Below are 24,731 nucleotides of genomic sequence, written 5' to 3'. Positions count from 1 at the left end.
GCTGCTTGTTGAGAGTAAAAGCAACAAGCGCTTTCACGTCAAAAGTCGTCATAAATAAGCCTCCAATAACACCAGAAAAAGTCGCCAGATTGGTCGCTAGTCGCTTTTTAGAAGAAAAAAAAAAACGACGCTAAGGGGGGTTTGAAAACTCCCTAAATATAGCGACAAAATCGCTAAGTTGGCAACACTGTTTGGACTGTTTTCAGGGTATTAAAAAAAATTCAAAACAAAACAAAACCGTGCATCACAATGGGTATTCTCTGAGCATGCGCAGAATTACGCACAGCTGTCATGTGATCCTGTGACCGAACAAAAGATCAAAGGCTCAAAGAGCGCTGACGTCAAATTCGCAGCCACGAAAGTCTATAAATAGCCCCTCTTCACCTTTGCAAACAGTTTTACTTGGAACATTTTCAGAAACAGCGAGTTGTGTTTAGCAAACCAGAAACCTTTCAGAAAGGGACTATTTTTTAAACTTAAACAATTAAGCAAACATTTTTTCTTGTCGACACTTTGCATTAAGAGTTTAAAGAAATGTCAAACGAAGCATTTAATAATTCACAGTCTGACGGAGAGATTCGAGAGGAATCACAAAGACTGTATGGGTTGACGGAGAGACAAATACCTGACCCTATGGAGCTTCAAATGAAAATTCAACAACTCCAGTTGGAGTTGAGCACCCTAAAGCTCAAAAAGAATTATTATAAAGATAATTTCCATGAGTCAAGAGATGAGCTAAACAAATTAAAAACAGCGAACACAACTCTCAAGAAATCTTTAGAAAATCTTCAGCATCAAGAAAAGACAACAAAAAGTCTGACGCAGCAAATATTTTGGCTGGAAGAAAAAGTCAAAAAGCAAAATTTCAAGATTGTTCATAACGAAGATCTCATAGATGAACTTTATGAACATCTTAAAATGAAAAGAGAAATAATTAATAGTCTTAAGGATCAGCTGAGAAGGCAGGAGGAAGAAGAAATATTAGCTGCTGTTCACAACATCACTGGTGAACCTCTGCAGCTGGAGAATCTTGCTCCTGAACCCGAGGAGCTTGTTTCTCCCGTCTCAGAACCATCTCCTGACATGGTTCCGACTAGTGGTTCATGGCGTCATGGTGCTAAACGCCTACTTAAAATAGGTTTAGGTGTTGCCGCAGTAGGCCTTATTATACCTGCAGCTTACTGGGGCTTTTCAATGCTTAACAGTGATTGCCTATTTAACTCTGTCTATGGCCTCCTTGAGTCATATTGCTACCTTGATGATCGATTAGTCCCTTTTTAAAGACTAGTAATGATGGACTGCTTTTCATCCACAGTCCAGAAAACCATACGTTGTTCATGTTAGGCTCTCATTTTTCTTTTCTTTTGCCTCTCACCCCCCAGCCAGTCGCGACAGATGGCTGCCCCTTCCTGAGCCTGGTTCTGTCAAAGGTTTCTTCCTGTTTAAAGGGAGTTTTTCCTTTCCACCGTGCCTAGTGCTTGCTCACAGGGGATCATTTGATTTTTGGGGTTTAATTTGTTAAAAAACATAACAAATTAGGTGAGGGGTTCACATAATAGAGAGCACAACAAAAACTACAAATTTTAAAAAAATTTGTTAGTTGCAAATCAAAATAAAGACAACAGTTTCTGAAAAACATCTCTTACGGCTCTGTTTATTTGCTTAAATGAACACATGTATTTTTTGTCATAGAAGAATATACATTGTCTTAAGTATTTAATAATTTTAAATTTAGCCCTGCGCTGCATGAGATAAACACAGACAGCTGTCGGCCTGGCGAGGGAAAGTTCCTCTTCAACCTCCAAACTGAACCCAGTTTGTTACTCGCAGCATCGCAAAATTAGACACAGCAATTTCTTAGAGTCTGGTTTAAGTCCTGAAATGACATCTCCTTACCTGTTACGGTTCTGGGTCAGTTTGACCCAGTATTTTGAGTTGTTATGTTTTGGTGTGTTTTTGCATTATGGATTGTTTTCTTATTCTCTTGTGGTGCTTGTGTTGGTTATGATGATGATGATGATGGTGATTATTAATCTATGTTTTAGTTATTCTTGTTTAGGGATTAGTTCTTAGGTTTTGTGTTCTCATGTTTTTTGCTGGTTTAGTTCAGTGTCTAGTCTGTCTCTCTCTGTCCAGTCCGTGTCTTAGTTTAGTGTGTATTGTTTCCTGTTTTATTTTGAAGGATTGTGTCTTATGTCAGTGTGTCCAGCTTCGATCCCCTGACTCGTTAGCCCCAATCTCTCCCAGCTGTGTCTCCCTCCTGTTTTCCATTCCCTGATTACTTCCCTGTATATATTAGCCCTGTGTTTGCCCTTGCTCAGTGCTGCATCGTACCGTCGGATTATGCCTGTGTGTTTTGTACTGTGTTCAGTATTTTCGTGTTCACTACCCTTGTTCAGTTCATGTTTTAATTTCTCCAGCAATAAAGCTGAGGTTTTGAGTTACAATTCTGTGTTTGAGTCCTGCATTTGGATCCTCATCTCCGCCTGCCCGCACACAGAGCCCTCTATTTAAAATCCAACTCTTACCTGGGGCCCGTTCTTCGTACGTCGCTTACTACATCCAAGATCAAATGACACATCCAAGATCAAATCATCGCGCTAACCGTGAGCTCGCTAATCCGGTTCCCCGAACACACCTGCTGTTGACGATTAGTACAGCTGGACGCAGTAATGTGACATCACTGGGTGTCGTAAAAGGGGCCACGCATCGATAGTAGAAACATTGATCGGCAACCCTCTGATTGGTCGGCGAAAATGTCGACGGAGCGCGCTCGGCTCGGTATTTTTCGGCAGCAGAGCAAGAACTCTTGAGTGAGGGATTTCAGGAGTTTCAGAGTTTAATCAGAACGCAAGGGAACACTGCAAAGGCTGCAAAAGCAAGGAGCGAGGGCTGGCAGGAAGTTGCTGACAAATTAAACTCGTAAGTAATTTAATAATAACAATAATAATGGAGTGGATTGATATAGCGCTTTTCAAGGCACCCAAAGCGCTTTACAATGCCACTATTCAGTCACTCTCACATTCACACACTGGTGGAGGCAGCTACAGTTGTAGCCACAGCTGCCCTGGGGCAGACTGACAGAAGCCAGGCTGCCATATCGCGCCATCGGCCCCTCTGGCCAACACCAGTAGGCGGTAGGGTAGATTTATTATATTACACTATATTATCCAATATTATATTACATTATATTATAATATGTTATATTTTATCCTCTTTCACATTAGAGCCACGACAGGACCCACTAGAACATGGGAACAGGTAAAAGTGAAATATAAGAATATCCTACAGAATGGTAATATTTATCACTTATATTGCTTTTAGTCTCTTGGAAAGAGACCCTGGAATAATCTGTTTGTTTATAACAGCAACCAAGAAAAGGGCAGAGGAAAAAAAGACAGGTGGTGGTCCTGCACCCCCTCGTCAACAAGTTGGTTAAGTGAATAATACCCTCACGGGAAAATCGATATCTCTCTATGAGCACACTGTCGCGCTGAGCTAAAGGATCCTGTCTATCCCGCAATATACGCTGAATTCTGAGGACTCTCCTTATCAATCTTGCACCTTCCGCAATGGGTGGCTCGCGTATACGGACAGGACATGGCTGCGACAGGCTTCCCAAATCCACCTTCGCTTTTATAGCCGTGGTCTCTCATCTTGATTACACGAAGTAATTTACAATTGCTACTCTGAAATATGAATTAAATCTGTAATAATCACATACATGTAATAGAATGTTAATAGTACATTTCCCTTTTTTAGGAAATGACCTGTGTGAAATCAATAAATGGATCAGGTGCTGCATTGTCTTTAGTTACATTGATGTTATTTATTTATGGTGAAACAGTGGTGGAATATCGCTGTTGCTTTCGTATGATGACGCGGACATACCTGCGTGGCCGCGATCTAATCCTGTTTACATAAAGTAAACCTGCTCCCGAGCAGGTTTACGCTTACGGCTCTGTTGCTATGACAGCAAGTCCCGGATGAGCTTCGGGGAACCGACTGATCCAGGATCACGCGAAATCGTCAACAATCTAATCCGGCTAACCGGATAGCGAGGTACGAAGAACGGGCCCCTGAACTCTCCTGCCTTTCTGTCTCTCTCGCTGCTTTGTAATGCACCACCCCCCTTTTGACATTAGATAATGGTAAATCAAACCTGCACTGCAGAGAGGTTGGCATGACAGGAAGTCGAGATGATAACGATAGACCAGCCTTCAAACTAAGACGCGTGATGTATAAAAGTCTTTCTACTGGGTAAAGGACAGTTTGAGTTTCCTGCTGGCACCATGCACTGTCTTCACAAGTTTCTTCTTTGTTTTCTACCATGTCTACAAGGCATCAGTGTGAACATCAAATATACCTGATTTATCTTACGGCTGTAAACGGCACACTAACTTTATCATCTTCTTTTTTTTTTAATTTACCAGAGTTTTCAACAGGAATTATTCATGGAACAAAAGCTCCGGACAACTCGATACCCTACATGGGATCAGTTCAGAATAACAAGGGTCAACATGTCTGTGGAGAATTCCTCATCACTGAAGACTTTGTGCTCACTGCTACACACTGTGACCGGTTGTGAGTTAGATTTCCTGTTCATGAAGTTCATCCAAAAACAAACTTTTTCAAACTTGTGTTTATTGATCAGATCACTCTAAGTTATTGATAAGGCAGATGTTATTTCGAGGGAAAATAAAACATAATTAAGTGCAATAGCATCAAATAAAAATGACCTTTGACTTCTGACAGCCGTTGGTTACAGCAATGCTGACATTAACCTGCTTGTGACGATTGCCTAATGAGAAATAAAGATATCAGTTTAAAATTGTTGACATTTTTAATTCCCTCTCAATAATTACTCACACAGTGACCGCACACACTGATCATCCCAAAGTAAAGATTGCGAGAAAATGAAATCCATGAAGGATACGAAAACACTGAACATGCTAATGACATCATTGAAAGCAGCATCAGTTTCATGTGATGTATTTGTAGAATAATTATATTTTTAAAAGAGTTTTTACATGAAAATGTGTTTCTATTTTTTACTTCATGTCGTGTCTCCAGTTGTGTGTGAACGTTCGATTAGTTCACAGAGTACAAACAATTCAGCCTCCACGTGCTGAAATAAACCTAAAAGAAAATCAAGTGAATCATATGACCCCCTATGAGCAAGCACTTTGGCGACAGTGGGAAGGAAAAACTCCCTTTTAACAGGAAGAAACCTCCGGCAGAACCAGGCTCAGGGAGGGGCGGCCATCTGCTGCGACCGGTTGGGGTGAGAGAAGGAAGACAGGATAAAGACATGCTGTGGAAGAGAGACAGAGGTTAATAACAGATATGATTCAATGCAGAGAGGTCTGTTAATACATAGTGAGTGAGAAAGGTGACTGGAAAGGAAAAACTCAATGCATCATGGGAATCCCTCGGCAGCCTACATCTATTGCAGCATAACTAAGGGAGGATTCAGGGTCACCTGGTCCAGCCCTAACTATATGCTTTAGCAAAAAGGAAAGTTTGAAGCCTAATCTTAAAAGTAGAGATAGTGTCTGTCTCCCGAATCCAAACTGGAAGCTGGTTCCACAGAAGAGGGGCCTGAAAACTGAAGGCTCTCCCTCCCATTCTACTTTTAAATACTCTAGGAACAACAAGTAGGCTTGCAGAGCGAGAGCAAAGTGCTCTAATAGGGTGATATGGTACTACAAGGTCATTGAGATAAGATGGGGCCTGATTATTTAAGACCTTGTATGTGAGGAGGAGGATTTTGAATTCAATTCTGGACTTAACAGGAAGCCAATGAAGGGAAGCCAAAACAGGAGAAATATGCTCTCTCTTTCTAGTCCCTGTCAGGACTCTTGCTGCAGCATTTTGGATTAGCTGAAGGCTTTTCAGCGAGTTTTTTGGACATCCTGATAATAATGAATTACAGTAGTCCAACCTGGAAGTAATAAATGCATGAACTAGTTTTTCAGCGTCACTCTGAGACAGGATATTTCTAATTTTAGAGATGTTGCGCAAATGGAAGAAAGCAGTCTTACATATTTGTTTAATATGTGCGTTGAAGGACATGTCCTGGTCAAAAATGACTCCAAGGTTCCTCACAGTGTTACTGGAGGCCAAGGTAATGCCATCCAGAATAAGAATCTGGTTAGATACCATATTTCTAAGATTTTCAGGGCCGAGTACAATAACCTCAGTTTTATCTGAATTAAGAAGCAGAAAGTTAGCGGCCATCCAGGTCTTTATGTCTTTAAGACATTCCTGCAGTTTAACTAATTGGTGTGTGTTATCTGGCTTTATGGACAGATAGAGTTGGGTGTCATCAGCATAGCAGTGAAAATGTATGCTATGTCTTCTAATGATACTGCCTAAGGGAAGCATGTATAATGTAAACAGAATTGGTCCTAGCACTGAACCCTGTGGAACTCCATAATTAACCTCAGTGTGTGAAGAGGACTCTCCATTTACATGCACAAATTGGAGTCTATTAGATAGATATGATACAAACCACTGCAGCGCAGTACCTGTAATACCTACAGCATGTTCTAATCGCTCTAATAGGATATTATGGTCAACAGTATCGAATGCTGCGCTAAGGTCTAGCACAGAGATGAGTCCACTGTCAGAGGCCATAAGAAGATCATTTGTAACCTTCACTAAAGCTGTTTCTGTGCTGTGATGAGCTCTGAAACCTGACTGAAACTCTTCAAATAAACCATTCCTCTGCAGATGATCTGTTAGCTGTTTGACAACTACTCTTTCAAGGATTTTTGATATGAAAGGAAGGTTGGAGATTGGCCTATAATTAGCTAAGACTGCTGGGTCTAGAGATGGCTTTTTGAGTAAAGGTTTAACTATAGCCAGCTTGAAGGCCTGTGGAACATAGCCGATTATTAGAGATAGGTTGATCATATTTAAGATCGAAGAATTAATTAATGGCAGGACTTCTTTGAGCAGTTTTGTAGGAATGGGGTCTAAAAGACACGTTGATGGTTTGGAGGAAGTAATTATTGAAGTTAACTCAGAAAGATCAATTGGAGAAAAAGAGTCTAACTTAACATCAATGGTACTAAGAGTAGCTGTAGATAATATTACATCTGTGGGATGATTATTGGTAATTTTTTCTCTAATGATAAAAATTTTATTTGTGAAGAAGTTCATGAAGTCATTACTAGTTAACGTTAAAGGGATGGTTGGCTCAAAAGAGCTCTGACTTTTTGTCAGCTATGCTAACAGGACCGTCCTTTCCCCAACAGAATCCGGTTCACAGTGATGAGCAAGCCTCCAGAGGAAGAGGAGCAGGAGAGGGAGTGTGAGGATGTGAGCGTGGCCTCCCTGAGGATCCCTGACATCCTTTAGAAACGGCGAGACATGACGGAGGAGCGTTTGAACGGTCAGCACGCACCAAAAAGATAACTACTTACTGATCAATCGGTAATCTGTGGCTGGTTTAAAAGAAGCTGCAGCAGGAGTTTGTGTAGTCTCAGCCGTGTTTCAGCTTTTAGTTCATGCTTAACATCAGGAGCTTGTCATCAGTGATGTGAGTAAACAAAGGTCAGCGATTAGCTAATGAACCTGTGTTCATTTAAGCAAATAAACAGAGCCGTAAGAGATGTTTTTCAGAAACTGTTGTCTTTATTTTGATTTGCAACTAACAAATTTTTTTAAAATTTGTAGTTTTTGTTGTGCTCTCTATTATGTGAACCCCTCACCTAATTTGTTATGTTTTTTAACAAATTAAACCCCAAAAATCAAATGATCCCCTGTGAGCAAGCACTAGGCACGGTGGAAAGGAAAAACTCCCTTTAAACAGGAAGAAACCTTTGACAGAACCAGGCTCAGGAAGGGGCAGCCATCTGTCGCGACTGGCTGGGGGGTGAGAGGCAAAAGAAAAGAAAAATGAGAGCCTAACATGAACAACGTATGGTTTTCTGGACTGTGGATGAAAAGCAGTCCATCATTACTAGTCTTTAAAAAGGGACTAATCGATCATCAAGGTAGCAATATGACTCAAGGAGGCCATAGACAGAGTTAAATAGGCAATCACTGTTAAGCATTGAAAAGCCCCAGTAAGCTGCAGGTATAATAAGGCCTACTGCGGCAACACCTAAACCTATTTTAAGTAGGCGTTTAGCACCATGACGCCATGAACCACTAGTCGGAACCATGTCAGGAGATGGTTCTGAGACGGGAGAAACAAGCTCCTCGGGTTCAGGAGCAAGATTCTCCAGCTGCAGAGGTTCACCAGTGATGTTGTGAACAGCAGCTAATATTTCTTCTTCCTCCTGCCTTCTCAGCTGATCCTTAAGACTATTAATTATTTCTCTTTTCATTTTAAGATGTTCATAAAGTTCATCTATGAGATCTTCGTTATGAACAATCTTGAAATTTTGCTTTTTGACTTTTTCTTCCAGCCAAAATATTTGCTGCGTCAGACTTTTTGTTGTCTTTTCTTGATGCTGAAGATTTTCTAAAGATTTCTTGAGAGTTGTGTTCGCTGTTTTTAATTTGTTTAGCTCATCTCTTGACTCATGGAAATTATCTTTATAATAATTCTTTTTGAGCTTTAGGGTGCTCAACTCCAACTGGAGTTGTTGAATTTTCATTTGAAGCTCCATAGGGTCAGGTATTTGTCTCTCCGTCAACCCATACAGTCTTTGTGATTCCTCTCGAATCTCTCCGTCAGACTGTGAATTATTAAATGCTTCGTTTGACATTTCTTTAAACTCTTAATGCAAAGTGTCGACAAGAAAAAATGTTTGCTTAATTGTTTAAGTTTAAAAAATAGTCCCTTTCTGAAAGGTTTCTGGTTTGCTAAACACAACTCGCTGTTTCTGAAAATGTTCCAAGTAAAACTGTTTGCAAAGGTGAAGAGGGGGTATTTATAGACTTTCGTGGCTGCGAATTTGACGTCAGCGCTCTTTGAGCCTTTGATCTTTTGTTCGGTCACAGGATCACATGACAGCTGTGCGTAATTCTGCGCATGCTCAGAGAATACCCATTGTGATGCACGGTTTTGTTTTGTTTTGAATTTTTTTTAATACCCTGAAAACAGTCCAAACAGTGTTGCCAACTTAGCGATTTTGTCGCTATATTTAGGGAGTTTTCAAACCCCCCTTAGCGTCGTTTTTTTTTTTTCTTCTAAAAAGCGACTAGCGACCAATCTGGCGACTTTTTCTGGTGTTATTGGAGGCTTATTTATGACGACTTTTGACGTGAAAGCGCTTGTTGCTTTTACTCTCAACAAGCAGCGGGTGCTGCCGTGGGCACATCGCTCGTGCCAAAGCGCTCACAGGCGGAGGATAGTCCTCCTCCAGCCGCTATCAGGGCAGGAGATGTTCACGTGCGTCCAAACTGCAAATGAATCGCGCACGAGCAAAGCCGCCGCTCCCGCACTGACTGTAACGCAGTCAATTCTTCTTTTACTGTTATGCTGTTTTGTGGATCACAAGGTTTAAAACTACTTGTAAACACACACACAGTAACTCCAGCTGCAGCGCAAATAACAACGAAAATTGTTTGTAAACGTGTCCTGTAGTTTACAGGTGCAGACAGTGCAACAGCTTCCAGGTCATTTATTCTGCCAATATGGCAAGAAGGTCATAACTGCTTCAAGCACTGTCTATATCAGGGGTAGGCAACGCCAGGCCTCGAGGGCCGGTGTCCTGCAGGTTTTAGATCTCACCCTGGGTCAACACACCTGAATCAAATGATTAGTTCATTACCAGCCCCCTGGAGAACTTCAAGACATGTTTAGGAGGTAATTTAGCCATTTGAATCAGCTGTGTTGGTTCAAGGACACATCTAAAACCTGCCGGACACCAGCACTCGAGGCCTGGCGTTGCCTACCCCTGGTCTATATGATCTGGTCAGAGAGGCTGACTGCATCACCGCTGATGATGAGTACTAGCGGTTAGTGATGGCCAAATGAAGCTTTCCGAAGCACTGAAGCTTGTATTGAAAAACGGTTCATTACTCGAAGCTTTTCAACACAGTCCTCTCTGGTGACATCTGGTGGTGAAACTGTTGAAGAGCAGCTTGAATCTGCAAAATAAAACGGACTGCTCAATTATCACTGCTCACACAAGAGTAGAGTTCTCTCTGATATTGGGCCACCGTTCCGTTGCTTTGAACATGTAATTGGTTTTGTTTTCTCGATTGGGGGCCTGAAAAAAATGTAATGCGTATTTGCGTAATACATTTTGATCAATAAACGTTCCCTATTTAAACATGCACTATGGTGTGGCCTTTCTTTGCTCATAACTCATTGATGTTGGTAAATACAATAAGTGAGCAATATATATAATATACATATGAGAATGCACAGCACATTATGGAGTATGCCCCTGCTGTGGAGTCCTGCCTCCATCTTGTCATTTAATCACTGGACAGCTGGACAGGTTCATACAAAATATTAGATGAGGCCAATTGTCCTATACATATTTTTGACCTAGGGGTGGAATTGATTGTGAATTGGAAAGGGAAAATGCTTAGGGGGCTGAGTATGGCTGCATCGTTGTGAGTAAACAAAGGTCAGCGATTAGCTAATGAACCTTCTAACGATGGCGTCAGTGAGCAAACAGACATCAGGTGCACCTGAATGCACGTGATGTCCTCTGCTTTTGCGGGTTCACAGATGTTTCTGCAAAAAGCCTGGAAGACAAAACTGAGACATGAACACACTGCAGGTCCGCCTCAGATTTAGACCTGCAGCCGTGTGTGTGTTTTAAACCTGTGAATAAAGAGGACTGTTCTGAAGTCTGGTGTGAGTCTGTGGCTCTGTAAATATAATTTATCGTTCGTTCTGAGTTTCAGCAGCTTCACACTCTTCTGTAGTTTTGCGGTTTGTGCGTGGGAAATAAAACGTGCCTTAAATTTTATCTTTCCTGTACAAACATTTATATTTTGTGCTCTAACAATGAGAACATGTGTCTGCAAGTGTGGCTTAGAAATAAATAAATAAATCATCATGTTTCTATTTTTGTCACTGGCTGTCATTTATGGATTTCAAATATTATTATTGTTATTTTATTTTTTGTGTTCACAAGTTTCCCCGTACTCACACAGGGCGTGTGAGTGTGTGTACGACGTTGAAAAAATCAACTCACTCACAAAACGGTGTCTAATTTATACTATATTAGGGGGAAAAGACAGTTTGGAAATTTATGACAAATATCTGTAAAATTCTTTTGGAAAGTCTAAACATTTTAAGTCAAGGAGTAAGATCTATGTATTTTATTTTCAAGGTTATAATGGAAAAATGTAGACATTTGAACTGCTAGTAGAAATAATTAGTAAATATAGTTTTATAGAACACCCACAAATTAAGGCTGACAACAAGCTACAAGCTCATCTGCTGCTCACTGCGAGAATAGTGTGCAGGGACCATCTACAAAGTGCAACACCCAAATATGTAAAACATGCATATTCAGCAATAACCATGGTGCCTTGTAGTGTTACCACTGCACTGGGGTTTTCAGACTAAAAAGTCTGAATTTTACCTCACTTTCCTTAGCCCGGCCCATGGCTTCAGCTGCAACATAAAAGTGACTGGGGAATTTCAAGACGTACATCATAGACCTTTCTTATGCTACAAACCGCAGGTCCTTTTAAAAGATGCCAAACGGCTCTTAAAGAATGAGGAAATTTTGAGAAAATGTCCTACAATCCTTTGGCATTCAATAAATCCATATTTTAAAACACCCCTGTGGAAACGTTAAGAGTTCACAGATTGTCCAGCAGGGGGCACCGTTACATTTAAATGTGATTTAGAGCGCTTCACCAATCAAAAGGGAGTTTTTCCAAGCAGGTCGCTGCTGGGATCTGATCACCGCCTGACTGGATCAGGCCATGTAATGTTTAAAAACCTGCCCTTGTTTAAGAGATGTTTTATCTACAATTATAGCAATCTATAATTTTTTCTTTTCCTTTTTAATGACATCGGACCCATGATTTTATACGTGCGATTTTTATGACGCACATTTCCACAAAATTAAAGTTAAGCTATATATGTCTAAGTAAGTGACTCGCGGTCGTCTTTAAGCAAGGCGATTGGATGGTTTTTACTGCAATGCATCTTGGGAGTCGTAGTAAATGTATCTTTCAACTCACGGTCCTGCAGCGAATCTTTCGACTCGACACGAGGCAGATCCTAGCTAAGTAAGTTGTGATAAACTGTGGGTAATTTGCATGTTAAACTGATATTAAACTTGAAATGTTTTCACAGAGCAGTCTGTGTACCAAGAGAACTACTTCTGCAAAAGTTTATTTAATTTTTTTTGGTGATGTATTCTCATGTGTAAGACACTTGCTTGGCCACCCAGCTAATGTTAGTGCTGCTCTATTTTAGCAATGTATCTTTTCTGTAATCAATTCAGTTTTTTTTTAACCCTATTCACGTAATTAACTCAATATTAACGACTTTAATATCGTAATTGATTTTTTTTTCTAAATATGGTGTAATACTGCCTCGTAATATAAGTTATTTCTTTGGTCATAAATTATTTTTGTAATCATTTCACCAAAACAGACCTGAAATAATCCCTACATGTTCCATTTTCATTTGCAGAAATGACAAAGCCAAAAACCAAACCATGCCCTTCCTGTCAGGCTCCAAACACCTGCAACAGGAAGACATGCAGTGGATGTCTGGGCAGCCTGAACGTAAAGGAGGGATTGAAAAAAAACAAGAACAGTTTAAAAACAGTAACTGGGCTGCCTCTGTTAAAAACAACAGAAATGCGAGCAGGGTGGTTAATTCAGCCCAGTTGTCAGTAAGTTTAAAAGTTCTGATCTAATAAGTGGTTGGTCTGCTAGACAATTCTTTATTAATCACAGTTGTCAATGTTTTCTTGTATATCATGAAGTAAGAAACTAACAAGGCATGTATATACGCATAAAATATTAATTTATAAAAGAGCATAAATAAAAAAGTTATTCACATCAGAATAACATCATCACACTAAAGACATCAAACTAGAAAAAACTTGTTAAAAACTATTTTTATTTAAGCTACTTCTGATTTTTAATTTAATCGGCTAGTAACTGAGAGACAAAACATTTCAAGATGGATTTTATCATACATTTACAGGTTTGGTCACCATAAATACTTTTTAACTATCGACAACAATAAAACAACAAAGATGTGAAACTTAAAGGTTTGTTATACATCAATTTGCTTACATGAAAGACTGGCTGCATGTTTTTCTTTGTTGTTCTTGCAGGTTTCAAAACTACATGCCCTGGGCTACCAGCCAATTCTGTTTCTTGGACAGTTTGACCGTAAGGGCCGTATAGTAGGGGACGTGATCACTCAGATCGAACCAGCGGAAGGTGCTGCACGTGACATCCTCATGAAGATGAGGAAGCTTTATGAACACCTTCTGAGAAGTAAGATATGCTTTGTCCATTATCTGTAACCAGGTGTCCTTATCAGGTAGCCTATCCTAGCTGTCTTTGGGTGATACTCATGGTACACCCTAGATAAGAAGGCAGATCACCACGGGGTACACAGAGACAAACAAGATGGTGAGGATGAGGATAGTTAACAGTCACCAGCTATTCTATTCTACTCTACTCTACTCTACTCTACTCTACTCTACTCTACTCTACTCTATTCTGTTCTATTCTATTCTATTCTATTCTATTATTCAGCCAAGGTTCAGACCAGTAACCTTCTTGCTGTGAGGTGACAGCTGCCCTACATGTCCTGTTGCTAAAATAAAATAGTGTTATATATGCCTTATTACCTCCCCATGTGGCGTTCACATCACCAAAGCTAGCCATACTGAACCTCTGGTGTTACCCACCTGAACAATTTTGTATGTGTGTGTGTGTATATTATGGTCTTTCACACTCATGTATATACACAGCAAAATCTCCAGTGTTAATTCAACTCCTATAGTGTTAAAGTTAACACTTTTCCAGTGTTTATATAATTCTCACTGGTTTAGAGTTAAAGTAACACTTTGCAAAGTGTTATTATTTTAACTCCATTGTAGTGTTAAAAATATAACACCCATAGTGTTAGAATTTCACTCTGTATGGTGTGAAGTGTCTTCACTCAGAGTGTAACTACCTAACATTTATAGTGTTGTTTTAGGACACTGATAAGTGTTCACTTTTACACTGGCTTGGGTTAACTCTTTTCACTGAGGGTGTTACTACACAACAACTATGGTGTTATTTATGACACTTTTAAGTGTTTATTTTCACACTGGATTGTGTTGACTGTTTTCACTTAGAGTGTTATTCTGTAACTTTTACAGTGTTATTTTGGCACTTTAAAGTGACATATATGAGCTTTTAAATACTAGTCTGTATTAATTGTCTGAATACAAAAATGCATTAAAGTGCAATTACTGTATGACTACTGTGCTACATTCAGTGAAAATCCTTGTTAAGTCCCTTTACAGGATAAAAGGAGAAAACATAAAATTGGTCACATAAGCATTTTAATAAACATTAAATTCCAAGCACCATACAGCATACGTTCACAACAAAAATAATGGCACAATGTACAGACCATTATCATCACCATAAGCACTTTGCAAATCAAAGGGCTTGTATATTTCAATACAGTCTGCTTTAACAACATATTTTTCATCCGTTTTAAACACTTTATAAGCATGGCAATGTTCACTGAAATTTTCAACCACAAGCTTCTGAACTATGAAGTAGGTGTGACTATTGACCAAAACTATTGTTTTTATTCTGCAAAACACCGGCATCTCATGTTCAGAACCACAACAAATGACCAATCCTGTTCTGTACTCAGTCCCATTAATGTTAACCCAATTAGCAGAGAAAGCCTCTTCTGCAACAGCAGGCAAGCCTAGGGAGATCATTTCACTATTTTCCTCACTATCAACATCAAATGATTTCAAGGGCCCATACTCAACATGGCTTAAAGGACATGTCTCCCACTTGTATGCTATGGATGTTTGATGTTTTTTGGCAAGTGACACTGTGATGTTCTTAAAGTTCTTAAGGGTGTCTTTGAACACCCTATGTTTAGCCTCACCTCTCATGCTCCATACATGCAATAATGGCCCAATTTTTCTGATGCAAGTTGGGTAGTGCAACATAAAGTGGTGTTTGGGAATCATGTTCCTACCTGGATACAACAATTTGAACAAGTCATGATGTTCCATTGTTAAATGTTTTAGAAGCACAGTCATGCCATGTGTAACAGATGGAGAGAATATGATGTTAATTATTTGCAACAATAGCAATAGCATAGTCCAGTTCTGATTTCCTTCTGGCACAATATCACCAAAAATTAAAGGAATGTTTCTTATCAGACAAAGAGTCTGAATGGAGTTAAGACCTATACTATTACCACTACTGTCTAAGTTCACCCTTGTTGGACGATTTTTGGTCTCCAAGTAGCCATAGTCAAAAGCATAGATCCGTGACAAAAGAGCAGGTTTCGGCAGAAAATTGTCTGACAGATATTCCAACAGTAACTTTATCTCATATTGTGCTACCCCTTCGAGAATATCATGCATAATGTCCAAGGAAAAGTTCTGGCAAACATGAAAGAATTGAAGAGTGTTCAGTGTAGAATTCTTTCTTAAGCCAAACACATGTAGCTTTTGAGGATCAGATTGCAACTCACTGCAGTGCATTTCAAAAAGTTCTTTCCCTCGTAAGATGATCTTTGGATCATCCTCAGTATACACACTCTGTGCATCCTGTTTTGCAATTAAACACAAACGACAAAAGTAACGTCCACTGAAAGACTCAACAAAACCCAAAATTGAGTGCATCCCCAAGTTGTCCCCAGTTATCTGACATATAGTGCCATGGACCTTTTCAGATGAGAAGGGTAAATCAATGCCATGGCTCTCCAAAAACTTTATGTCATCAATCAGAGGCTGTAAAATAGGATCAAAGCCGTATTTTTTCACATCTTCTGCATGAAACAATCCAACCAAATGAATGTTCATCAATGCAGAATTTAACTTTGGAGGCAGATTTCTGAGGACAAAATAGATTGCACCAACTTTGTGAACACCACGTTTGGAACCAAGTGGATTAGCAGTCTCAAAGTCATCATAATAAAGCTGAATTTGCAAAGAAGTCTGTGGTTTTGAAAACAATGGATGAGACTTATAGTAACTCCCATCACAAAAGTCTTCATATCTGTCTTCTTTTGATACACATAGTTTAGCAAGCAGCTCGCAAATATAAGAATTGCGACATATAAATTTGATTGTTTCCAAAATTGGAATGTACACAAAAGTGTCTTTTACTGGTACCTGGTCATAAGTGCCTGATTTTTTATTTAACCTTGTATCATAGCGTATTCCTAAAGTCTTTTCCACTGGATCCACAATTCCCCATTTTTCACGGAAATATGACTTTCTTTTAGCTTCAGTGTCGAACTTCTCAACTGGATTGTCAAAAGTCTCAAGACATTTTTCCACTGGAGATCTAACAGGATTTTCTGTTGGCACAACGTTCAGTACTTTATGTTTAAACTCACAGTGCAGTCCATCTGCAAAATCTTCCAAATCACAAACAAGTGATGACACAAAACTATTTGCCAAACCACTACCATTGAGTTTACCAATAATTTTAGTGCAAATTGCTTCAGAATTTTTTTTAATTCTTTGACCTGACCCATTGTTTTCAGAACACCCAACCTCTAGGCTCTGAGTAACACTTGTTCCTGCAACTGCTATGTCTGTATCTTGTAATCTGTCAAAATCAGCTTGAAATGACTCTGAGGGTTCTGCATCACCACTTTGACAACAATCTTCATCATGAACACTATTTAAATGTTTTTTTAAACCAGAATATGTAGTGAACTGACGGCTGCAACCATCTTGTGAACAAGCCAACTTAAATTTGGTGCTTGGATAAAAACTGTGACCTAGTCGCAAATGACTTATCAAAGCCTGACTGGTGCTATGCAGAGTTTGACAGATAAAACATTTAAACATGGTTCTCATTCAACATTTTGGCACGCAACTCACGAACACGTGGTGACTCATCTGTTGAGGTGGCATCAATGTTGAATATGGTGGTCTGCACAAAACTGTAGAGATGAACCAGTGACTCGTCGTAAGATAAGTTGAACACGTAGTGGGATTTGAAAAGTTCATCAAAAGCACTGAGTGAGCTGGTGGCTTGGCAGGGGATGAGCTGTTTGTCCACTGCGATGTAGAAGGTGTCAATGCTGTTCTGGGTTTGACCAACAGCGAGGATGTATGGTTGTTTACCATCTCTTGCTTGCAAGTGTTCATCAATGCTGCAGCATGACTAAAAACAAATGAGATATTGACATATAGGCCTAGCTTATACTTGCTGACTATGAACCATTCATTCAGTTTGACATTATGTGCCTTGCTAACTTATTACAAAATACTAAGACACATACTTCATGGAGAGGAAAACTAAAAAGTGCAAAAACTGAAAAAGTGTTTTGTAGGATTTTAAAAAGTGAGACAACATATTTACCTTGTGAAAGTGCACCATTTTGTGTGCTGCATCAGTTGGACTTATTTTGGTTCTCCTCTTTCGTCCAGCTGTGGGTGGCAAAAGTTGAAGGAGTAGCAGCAGAGAGGCCATGTCACTGTCCCAGTCTGTGTATGGTTGAATTTATAAAACAATTTCAAAATGACAGGTAAAAATAAATATTATTAAAATCAAACAAGCATGGTGCGACGCCTACCATTTGCATCACTCTCTGTTGGTTTCTCAGCAGCTTTTATCAAACGACACAGGTCAGTTGACTGAGTCAGCTGTTTGGCTTCTTTAATAACCTTTGGCTTGAATGACATGTCCCACTTCTCAAGCAACTTGGTGGCTGTTTCAGCACCAAACAGCAGCAGGAAGTCTTGATTGACCTGTTCATCATACACACAGGACATAAAGACAGTGCTCAACATTGTTTACATTGCAATGTGATTTTGACCAATATGGGATATAGCCTGACTGGGATGACCAATGATCACATCTTTTACTGTTGCCATCCACATCAGCAAAACAAAAAAAAAAGGATTAACAGTTGAAAATATCAAGTGATTTGACTTACTAGTCCTTTGACATCCAAAAAGCGTGGAAATGTTTTGAAGACATCTGCAGTTCTTTGTGGATCATGCACCAGATCCTGGCGATGTTGGAACGTCATTTTCATCTTCTGAAATACACTTGCTTCATCAGGAGAGTGAACAAGAAATGAGATGGCCTCCTTGCAGGCATCTCCATCAAGTTGCTGAGGCAATGTGGTTGCTAATCTTCTGCGCTTAGGCCCTTGTTCTTGATGCACTGGGACTTCCTTCACTGGCCGTTTGGTTGTAGACCTGGACATGGTTTTGAGGCGCCACGCTACATATCCAGTGCCTTTCACTCCGTCGTAGAAATGCTCCTGTCACATTTAAACATAGATGAAAAATAAACATCAAATGCGATCTTACAGACTTTGCAGATTCAGCAAAAAGAAACCCAAGGACTATTATCATGTAACAGGTGCAATACATGTTAAACAACATCCACAATTTCAATACAGTTTTATGACAATAGTTATTACGAAAGAGGAATTAAGATTTCTCTTTTAAATCATTTAGCTGATGTAATTATTCCATGATGAAAACTAAATAATGTGCTGTTTTACAATCACTGCATGACTTACATAGCCGTTTGGAGAAAATGGATCCTTCAATGAGGGAAAGAGTGTAATTATTCCAAGGGCATATTTCTCCTTTTGCTTACGGGAGGGAATTCTGCTATAGAGGAAATACAATTGACAATGTTAAATCAGAAGTATGTGTCTTTACTGCAGTATACATTACAAGAATATTCCATATGGCCCATCTTTACTTTTTTATTAGGTACTATTACTCTTACCCATGTCTCTCAGTCATATCACTTGCCAATATGTTAACAAGCTGCCGCCGGGTGCGGTGGCTCAGTGAATTTTCGGCATTGTATTCTTCAAGAATTTCCTCTCCACCAGGTTTCCTAGTCAAGGCATTTTTAACCATCTGCTCATATAAAAGGGAAAATAATAACAATAAAAACTTGTTTGTCAGTAAAGGTGAAAGTTTAGAGGAATGTCAACAAACCTGTGAAAGACATATCTAGCAAGAAGCACTAACTTCTACTAACATTTTTTCATACAGGGCAAGTTGGGAACCACCATGTTTTGAATTTCAATTTGTATAACAATCTACAGTATAAATGGTGTCAACTCAAAAATACAAAAGACATTTTCTGTTCTCAATTACCTCTTTTGCAGCCTCTGACACAGAAACATTTGGTGCAGAACTGTCTTTGCTGGATCTACTGCGGCCTGCAGGAATGCCCTTTTCCCTGAGGTCACTGTCACTTGATGAAAGTGATATAGTGTCCGTGAGGGAAGATAATGTATCCGAGGAGGATGGTGTGGAATGAGCTAAAGGACAAAAATCTTTGGGAGAGATGATTTGGTTAACTTTCTTTAGGCTACTCCACAATGCCATTAATAACACAATTTCAATGTTCATGTTCAGACAACATTCTATACAAATATGGCCCAGCCCTGTCCACTGTCATGTATATTGCATGAAGACAGGTCAATGTCATCTGCATCAAGAGCAAAAGAACTTGGCTCTACATTGAGTGGGCTATACTATGAAAATTTAAGTTATGATAACATTTACCTTCATCTGAAATCTTTTCACGTATTGTCAGGCATAGGTCTGGTTGGGCCTCCAGTAACTCCAGAAAAATGTCTTCTTCGACAGCTGTGTCAGTTTCATCGAAAATATCAAGGTCAGCAGCATCCGGAAGTCCAAACTTGGTTTTGGCTTTACAAAAAGATAAGCATAATGTCACCTAAAACGCCTGAAAAACTTTTTTAAAAACTAATTTTGACTTTTTTATTTAGCTAATATTTATTAACAGCTGTTTTACCTGTCTTTAAAATGGTTAAATTAGACAAGTCTGCAGCAACAATATAGGCCTAGGCCTAGGCCTACTGCTCTGTACTGTTTTTAATGTCACACATTAAAATAAAACGTGTTAACATTTAATTCGTTTTTTAAATAGATGAGATGCAAACATGATGAACTGATACATGTGCAACAAATTTTGTTCTGCCAGGTTATCTTACCTTCACTGATGAATTCTAGATAAGTGAATCCTGCGTGCAATTTAATGTACTTCTTTACATTGAGGTATTTCACTTTCAGCAACATGTCTTACAACAGCACCTGGTGGAGAGAAGGGGGCACAGAATATTTTTTTACCATATATTTAAACCATAGCTTAAGTGGCAACAAATCCGGACAACTTTAAGAAAATATTAGGCTATACATTGTGTGATGATCTGTGAAGGGGTGACAGACCACTTCAACCTCAGGAACATAATTTGGCTTCCCCCTGCGCACTAAAATAGCTGAACTTGGGTACACAGAAATAGCATCCAATGAATTATCCACCCATCCACATGTTTATAAGACGACAACGGCGATCTTCTCGTCTGCACGCAGGCTAGATACTTAGTTCTGCTATGTTGCGAGTAAATCGCTGTAGCCTACTTGGGGAAAAGCATCTCTGTTTAAACCATGTCAGGATGATAATCCACATAAAATTTCCTGTTGAACGCACACCTGCCTTCATCACGCTTTCACTTATGACAACAAATATCCCTTATACTGTAAATTAATGAGTGCAAGTCTTACATTTATATCGGGAGTTTCTGACACATGCACAGCCGTCTGGCTAGTTGCTACTTTGTGGTGGTTGTTTTGTGACACGACATGCTAGGATTATCAGTGGAGGCGACGTCAACGACCCTCAGTCGTTATACCGCTTTGTCTTAAACACTGGATGGTAGCCTATTTCACTAAAACTGTAGAAAAGGGGAAAATGTTCCCTTAGATTAGGCCTACTACAACATGTATGATATATCCTAACCGTTAGCAAGCAATCCATGCACAAACGCAGCGCGCCTTGCTTGGTCACTAACATCTAACAGAATTCCATAACCCCCTGCCACTTCAAAGATTTGTAGGCTTAGGCTACTGCTAAACTCGCTGGTAGCACGTGTAATTAGCCTATCTTGACGCTTTCCAAAACTTGACTTGAACGTCTCCATGTGATTGTTTAGTTCACTTTTAAATAGGATATTTCTGAGGCGAATGTTCGCTTCCCTTAAAAGCAGTGGGCTAAACGCATTTGTCTTAGCTGCCAGCTAGGCTACCACAAATTCAAATTTTAACATTACATTTAACATATCCAGAGGATAGCTAACTCCTCCCTCGTTTCATTTAATAAGCATTGAACACTGGAAAGCATTTCTCTTATGACATTAGAACTAACTAGAATTGAGAATTATATTGAGCACGCATTTATTTTCGCTGCAATATTAACTTGTTATAGAGGATAGTTTAGCTACCTAAGCTAACGAATCCCATCTCTTACCGCAGATGAATACACTCCACATTAGGAAAATATTGCATGCTTCTGATAAATAATGTTATAGGCTAGTTAGTTACAATATTTAATAATGATAAAATAACATAGGTCTTGTTGTATAGTTCTTACCTGAACAACCTCCTCGATCTTGACAGCAAACTTCTGGCGGACTCCTCATGCCCATGAGCGCGAAAAACCCGGATGTGGAAATCAACTCCAAATGAGTGTTATAGTATTGACTCTTTGAAATAACTCCGGCTACAGAGCTTTTTCAGCACCGTTAGTGTTACTGTAACTCTCAAACCAACACTTTTCAACTCGAAATTTTTAACACCAGTAATTTTAACTCACATCAACACTTCGGATTTTGCTGTGTACAAATGTAATTTTAAAAATCTTCACGAAAACCAGACCTGATAATTCTCTTCGAGACTTTCTAGTATAACAAATGTTATAATGTTACCAATATGAACACCAAGATTCTTAAATAACTTATATACTTCTTAAGAGGTTACCTGATTACCTCCCTGAGGTAGTTAGCATCACCATTGTACAAAACTCCTAAGTCATAGTACTAGCTTGAAGTGTCAAATGTTCCATCCATTCACTTCCGCTTATCCTTTTCAGGGTCGCGGGGGGCGCTGGAGCCTATCCCAGCTGTCATAGGGCGAGAGGCAGGGTACACCCTGGACAGGTCGCCAGTCTGTCGCAGGGCCAACACACAGGGACAAACAACCATTCGCACTCACATTCACATTGGATAATAATACAAATTGTCACTAGGTGTGTCAAATGTTATGCACTACAAAGTCAGGAAAGTAGTGTCATCAGAGGAAAAAAGTCATTAGCTATCTGGATTTATAGTCACACTCATTAATTTATTAATGTACAATGTAGAAAAGCACTACAGATGTCACACTACCCTAGAGGGCACTTGTACTGAATGATTTGGGTCAGTGAGTGTGTGAGATGACATATTTGATGCCAATATTTACAAGTTGTAACTTTAGTAAAAACTTAACTGAAAACATGCAAATCACTACTTATTATATGTTTATGTGTACTGTACATTTTTTCAACCCATTTTAATGAATATTTAATATTTACAATTTTGCAGAATTACAAGCTTCACCTCCTGCTAAAAGTTCTACACCAGCAGCTGGACCATCCTCCTCTCCATCTCTGCTTCCTCCTGCATCCTCCTCTCCATCTCTGCTTCCTCCTGCATCCTCCTCTCCATCTCTGCTTCCTCCTGCATCCTCCTCTCTGTCTCTGCTTTCTCCTGCATCCTCCTCTCCATCTCTTCTTCCTCCTGCATCCTCCTCTTCATCTCTGCTTCCTCCTGCATCCTCCTCTTCATCTCTGCTTCCTCCTGCATCCTCCTCTCCATCTCTGCTTCCTCCTGCATCCTCCTCTCCATCTCTGCTTCCTCCTGCATCCTCCTCTCCGTCTCTGCTTTCTCCTGCATCCTCCTCTCCATCTCTGCTTCCTCCTGCATCCTCCTCTCTGTCTCTGCTTTCTCCTGCATCCTCCTCTCTGTCTCTGCTTTCTCCTGCATCCTCCTCTCCATCTCTGCTTCCTCCTGCATCCTCCTCTCCATCTCTGCTTCCTCCTGCATCCTCCTCTCTGTCTCTGCTTCCTCCTGCATCCTCCTCTCCATCTCCACATCCTGCATCTCCCTCAATTTCTACGGTGTACACCTCGGATGTCCCAAACAAAAAAAGGACAAGGAAAGGTTAGATGTTATGGTACTGTAAATGTACGAAACACATGACAGGTTCGTTAAGTTTGTTAAGATTTCTTTTTCTTAATTTTTGCATTTTCTCCAGTTTTACAGACCTCATGTAAATATTTCATTTGTTATTTTTCAGAAAGCCGAAAACACCGCACACAGGAGATTTTCAAATATGAAGAGATAGTAGACAGGAGAGTTGTAAATGTAAGTAATTTAGCCTGCTGCTGTGCAGATTTGTTTGCGTCTTTGCACTTCCCGGATTTGAACTGTGCCTGACTGACTATCCATAAGCTTTTGTATTTGATGAATCTACACTAATTCAGCCACTGAGTCTGTATTTCGCTCTAAATAGGACATTAAATAAGAACATACCACCTGATACGACCTGGTCGTGCTGCCTTCCTGATGTTTACGTTCTTTAAAGTCCTCCTGACATCATGCTCAGAAGGAGTGATTGATGTGGAGGTGCTCCTTCCCATTCAGTAACATCTGCTTCAGTTAGTTTTGCTTGTGAGCCACAATGTAAGCAGTGTTGCTTTGCTGACATGCACTCGATGCTGGCAGTACAAGCATTGTAGTGGTTCTTGTGTTTTTGTAAACTAATTGTATAATATATTGAGCCATTCAATAGTACACAAATGTTTATAAGCTCCTTTTTGTTTGCAACTTGCATGTCTTTCTGAATTAATTGTTTGTTTATGTCATGTTTTTCAGGAAAAAGAAGAAGTTAAAGTCAAGTGGAAGCCCTGCTCAACATGGTATGTAGTAACAACTTTGTTGGACGGGAACAGACATTCATATTGTTGATAAATAGTTATCAACTCAATTTGAATTCATGTATTTGGACTAAAGTAAATTGGGAGCTTCTGTGAGGAGCTTGATAGCTGTCCACCTCCAAAGTCCATTATGAGTTTTGGAGGTGGACATGGTCAACACTTTTAAGAGTTGGCATAAGACTTTACTTCTTTATAGAGCTTATAGTTAGGGCTGGTTCAGCTCAGCCCTTAGTTATGCTGTAATAGGACCAGACTGCTGGGGGTTAGTGTCCCCCCCCCCCCCCCCCTCTGTCTGTCTCTTTCAGGGTTATGCAGGCTCAGTATTGGTTGAAGATGCAGTCACGTCTCCTTTTACTGAAAACTCTCCCCCTCTCCCTCACCATCTGTAAACATACATGTTTACACCTATTTTGTGTGTGGTTGTCGTTGTTGTTTGTTATGTTTTTCTCCTGACAGTGGCAAAGTGTGAGATGACACATGGGAACCTGCGCAGTTTTACACACAGTAAACCAGGCACCACAGGTTGCAGAGATCGCACAGTTCACAGTTTGTAGTTCAGCATAAAAGTTCAAAATAAAATATTTACTATACATTTCAACCAGTGTCAGTCTCTGTTTCACTCTCTAATTGTGGCTTAAGTACCTAACACATTCATGAATCTGATCGATCAATAATATCTTCCCTGCACTCGATATCTCATAGTTTTACATACTGTATCAGCCAACATTATTGTCTACATCCTCATAAATATAGAAGTGACTTGCTTACTATAACATGTTACAAGTTAAAGTAATACTGCACTGCAC

The 24,731-nt window shown here is 39.7% G+C and overlaps 2 protein-coding genes across 2 annotated transcripts; one reads left to right on the top strand and one right to left on the bottom strand.

Moving 5' to 3' along the window:
• The first annotated feature begins 12,007 nt into the window (after nucleotides 1-12,007).
• LOC146645636 (uncharacterized) lies at nucleotides 12,008-24,523 on the top strand. The gene is made up of 6 exons (XM_085393564.1): nucleotides 12,008-12,165; nucleotides 12,575-12,779; nucleotides 13,230-13,395; nucleotides 22,532-23,149; nucleotides 23,286-23,353; nucleotides 23,864-24,523. The coding sequence occupies exons 1-6, from the start codon at nucleotides 12,062-12,064 to the stop codon at nucleotides 23,954-23,956; spliced, it is 1,254 nt and encodes a 417-aa protein (XP_085249690.1). The 5' UTR covers nucleotides 12,008-12,061; the 3' UTR covers nucleotides 23,957-24,523.
• LOC146645637 (uncharacterized) lies at nucleotides 16,943-22,561 on the bottom strand. The gene is made up of 10 exons (XM_085393563.1): nucleotides 21,544-22,561; nucleotides 20,108-20,207; nucleotides 19,656-19,802; nucleotides 19,242-19,423; nucleotides 18,862-18,998; nucleotides 18,647-18,740; nucleotides 18,050-18,382; nucleotides 17,687-17,861; nucleotides 17,473-17,597; nucleotides 16,943-17,274 (listed from the first exon to the last, which is right to left on the bottom strand). Exons 2-10 carry the CDS (start codon nucleotides 20,190-20,192, stop codon nucleotides 16,948-16,950), a joined length of 1,605 nt encoding a protein of 534 aa, XP_085249689.1. The 5' UTR covers nucleotides 20,193-20,207; nucleotides 21,544-22,561; the 3' UTR covers nucleotides 16,943-16,947.
• Nucleotides 24,524-24,731: the final 208 nt, after the last annotated feature.

The sequence above is a fragment of the Rhamphochromis longiceps genome, linkage group LG20 (genome assembly GCF_057381845.1).
Source record: "Rhamphochromis longiceps isolate RC_006_pf linkage group LG20, R_longiceps_female_GT1.1, whole genome shotgun sequence".
In the NCBI taxonomy this organism is placed as follows: Eukaryota; Metazoa; Chordata; class Actinopteri; order Cichliformes; family Cichlidae; genus Rhamphochromis; species Rhamphochromis longiceps.
This window is presented reverse-complemented; position numbering and strand designations above follow the sequence as displayed.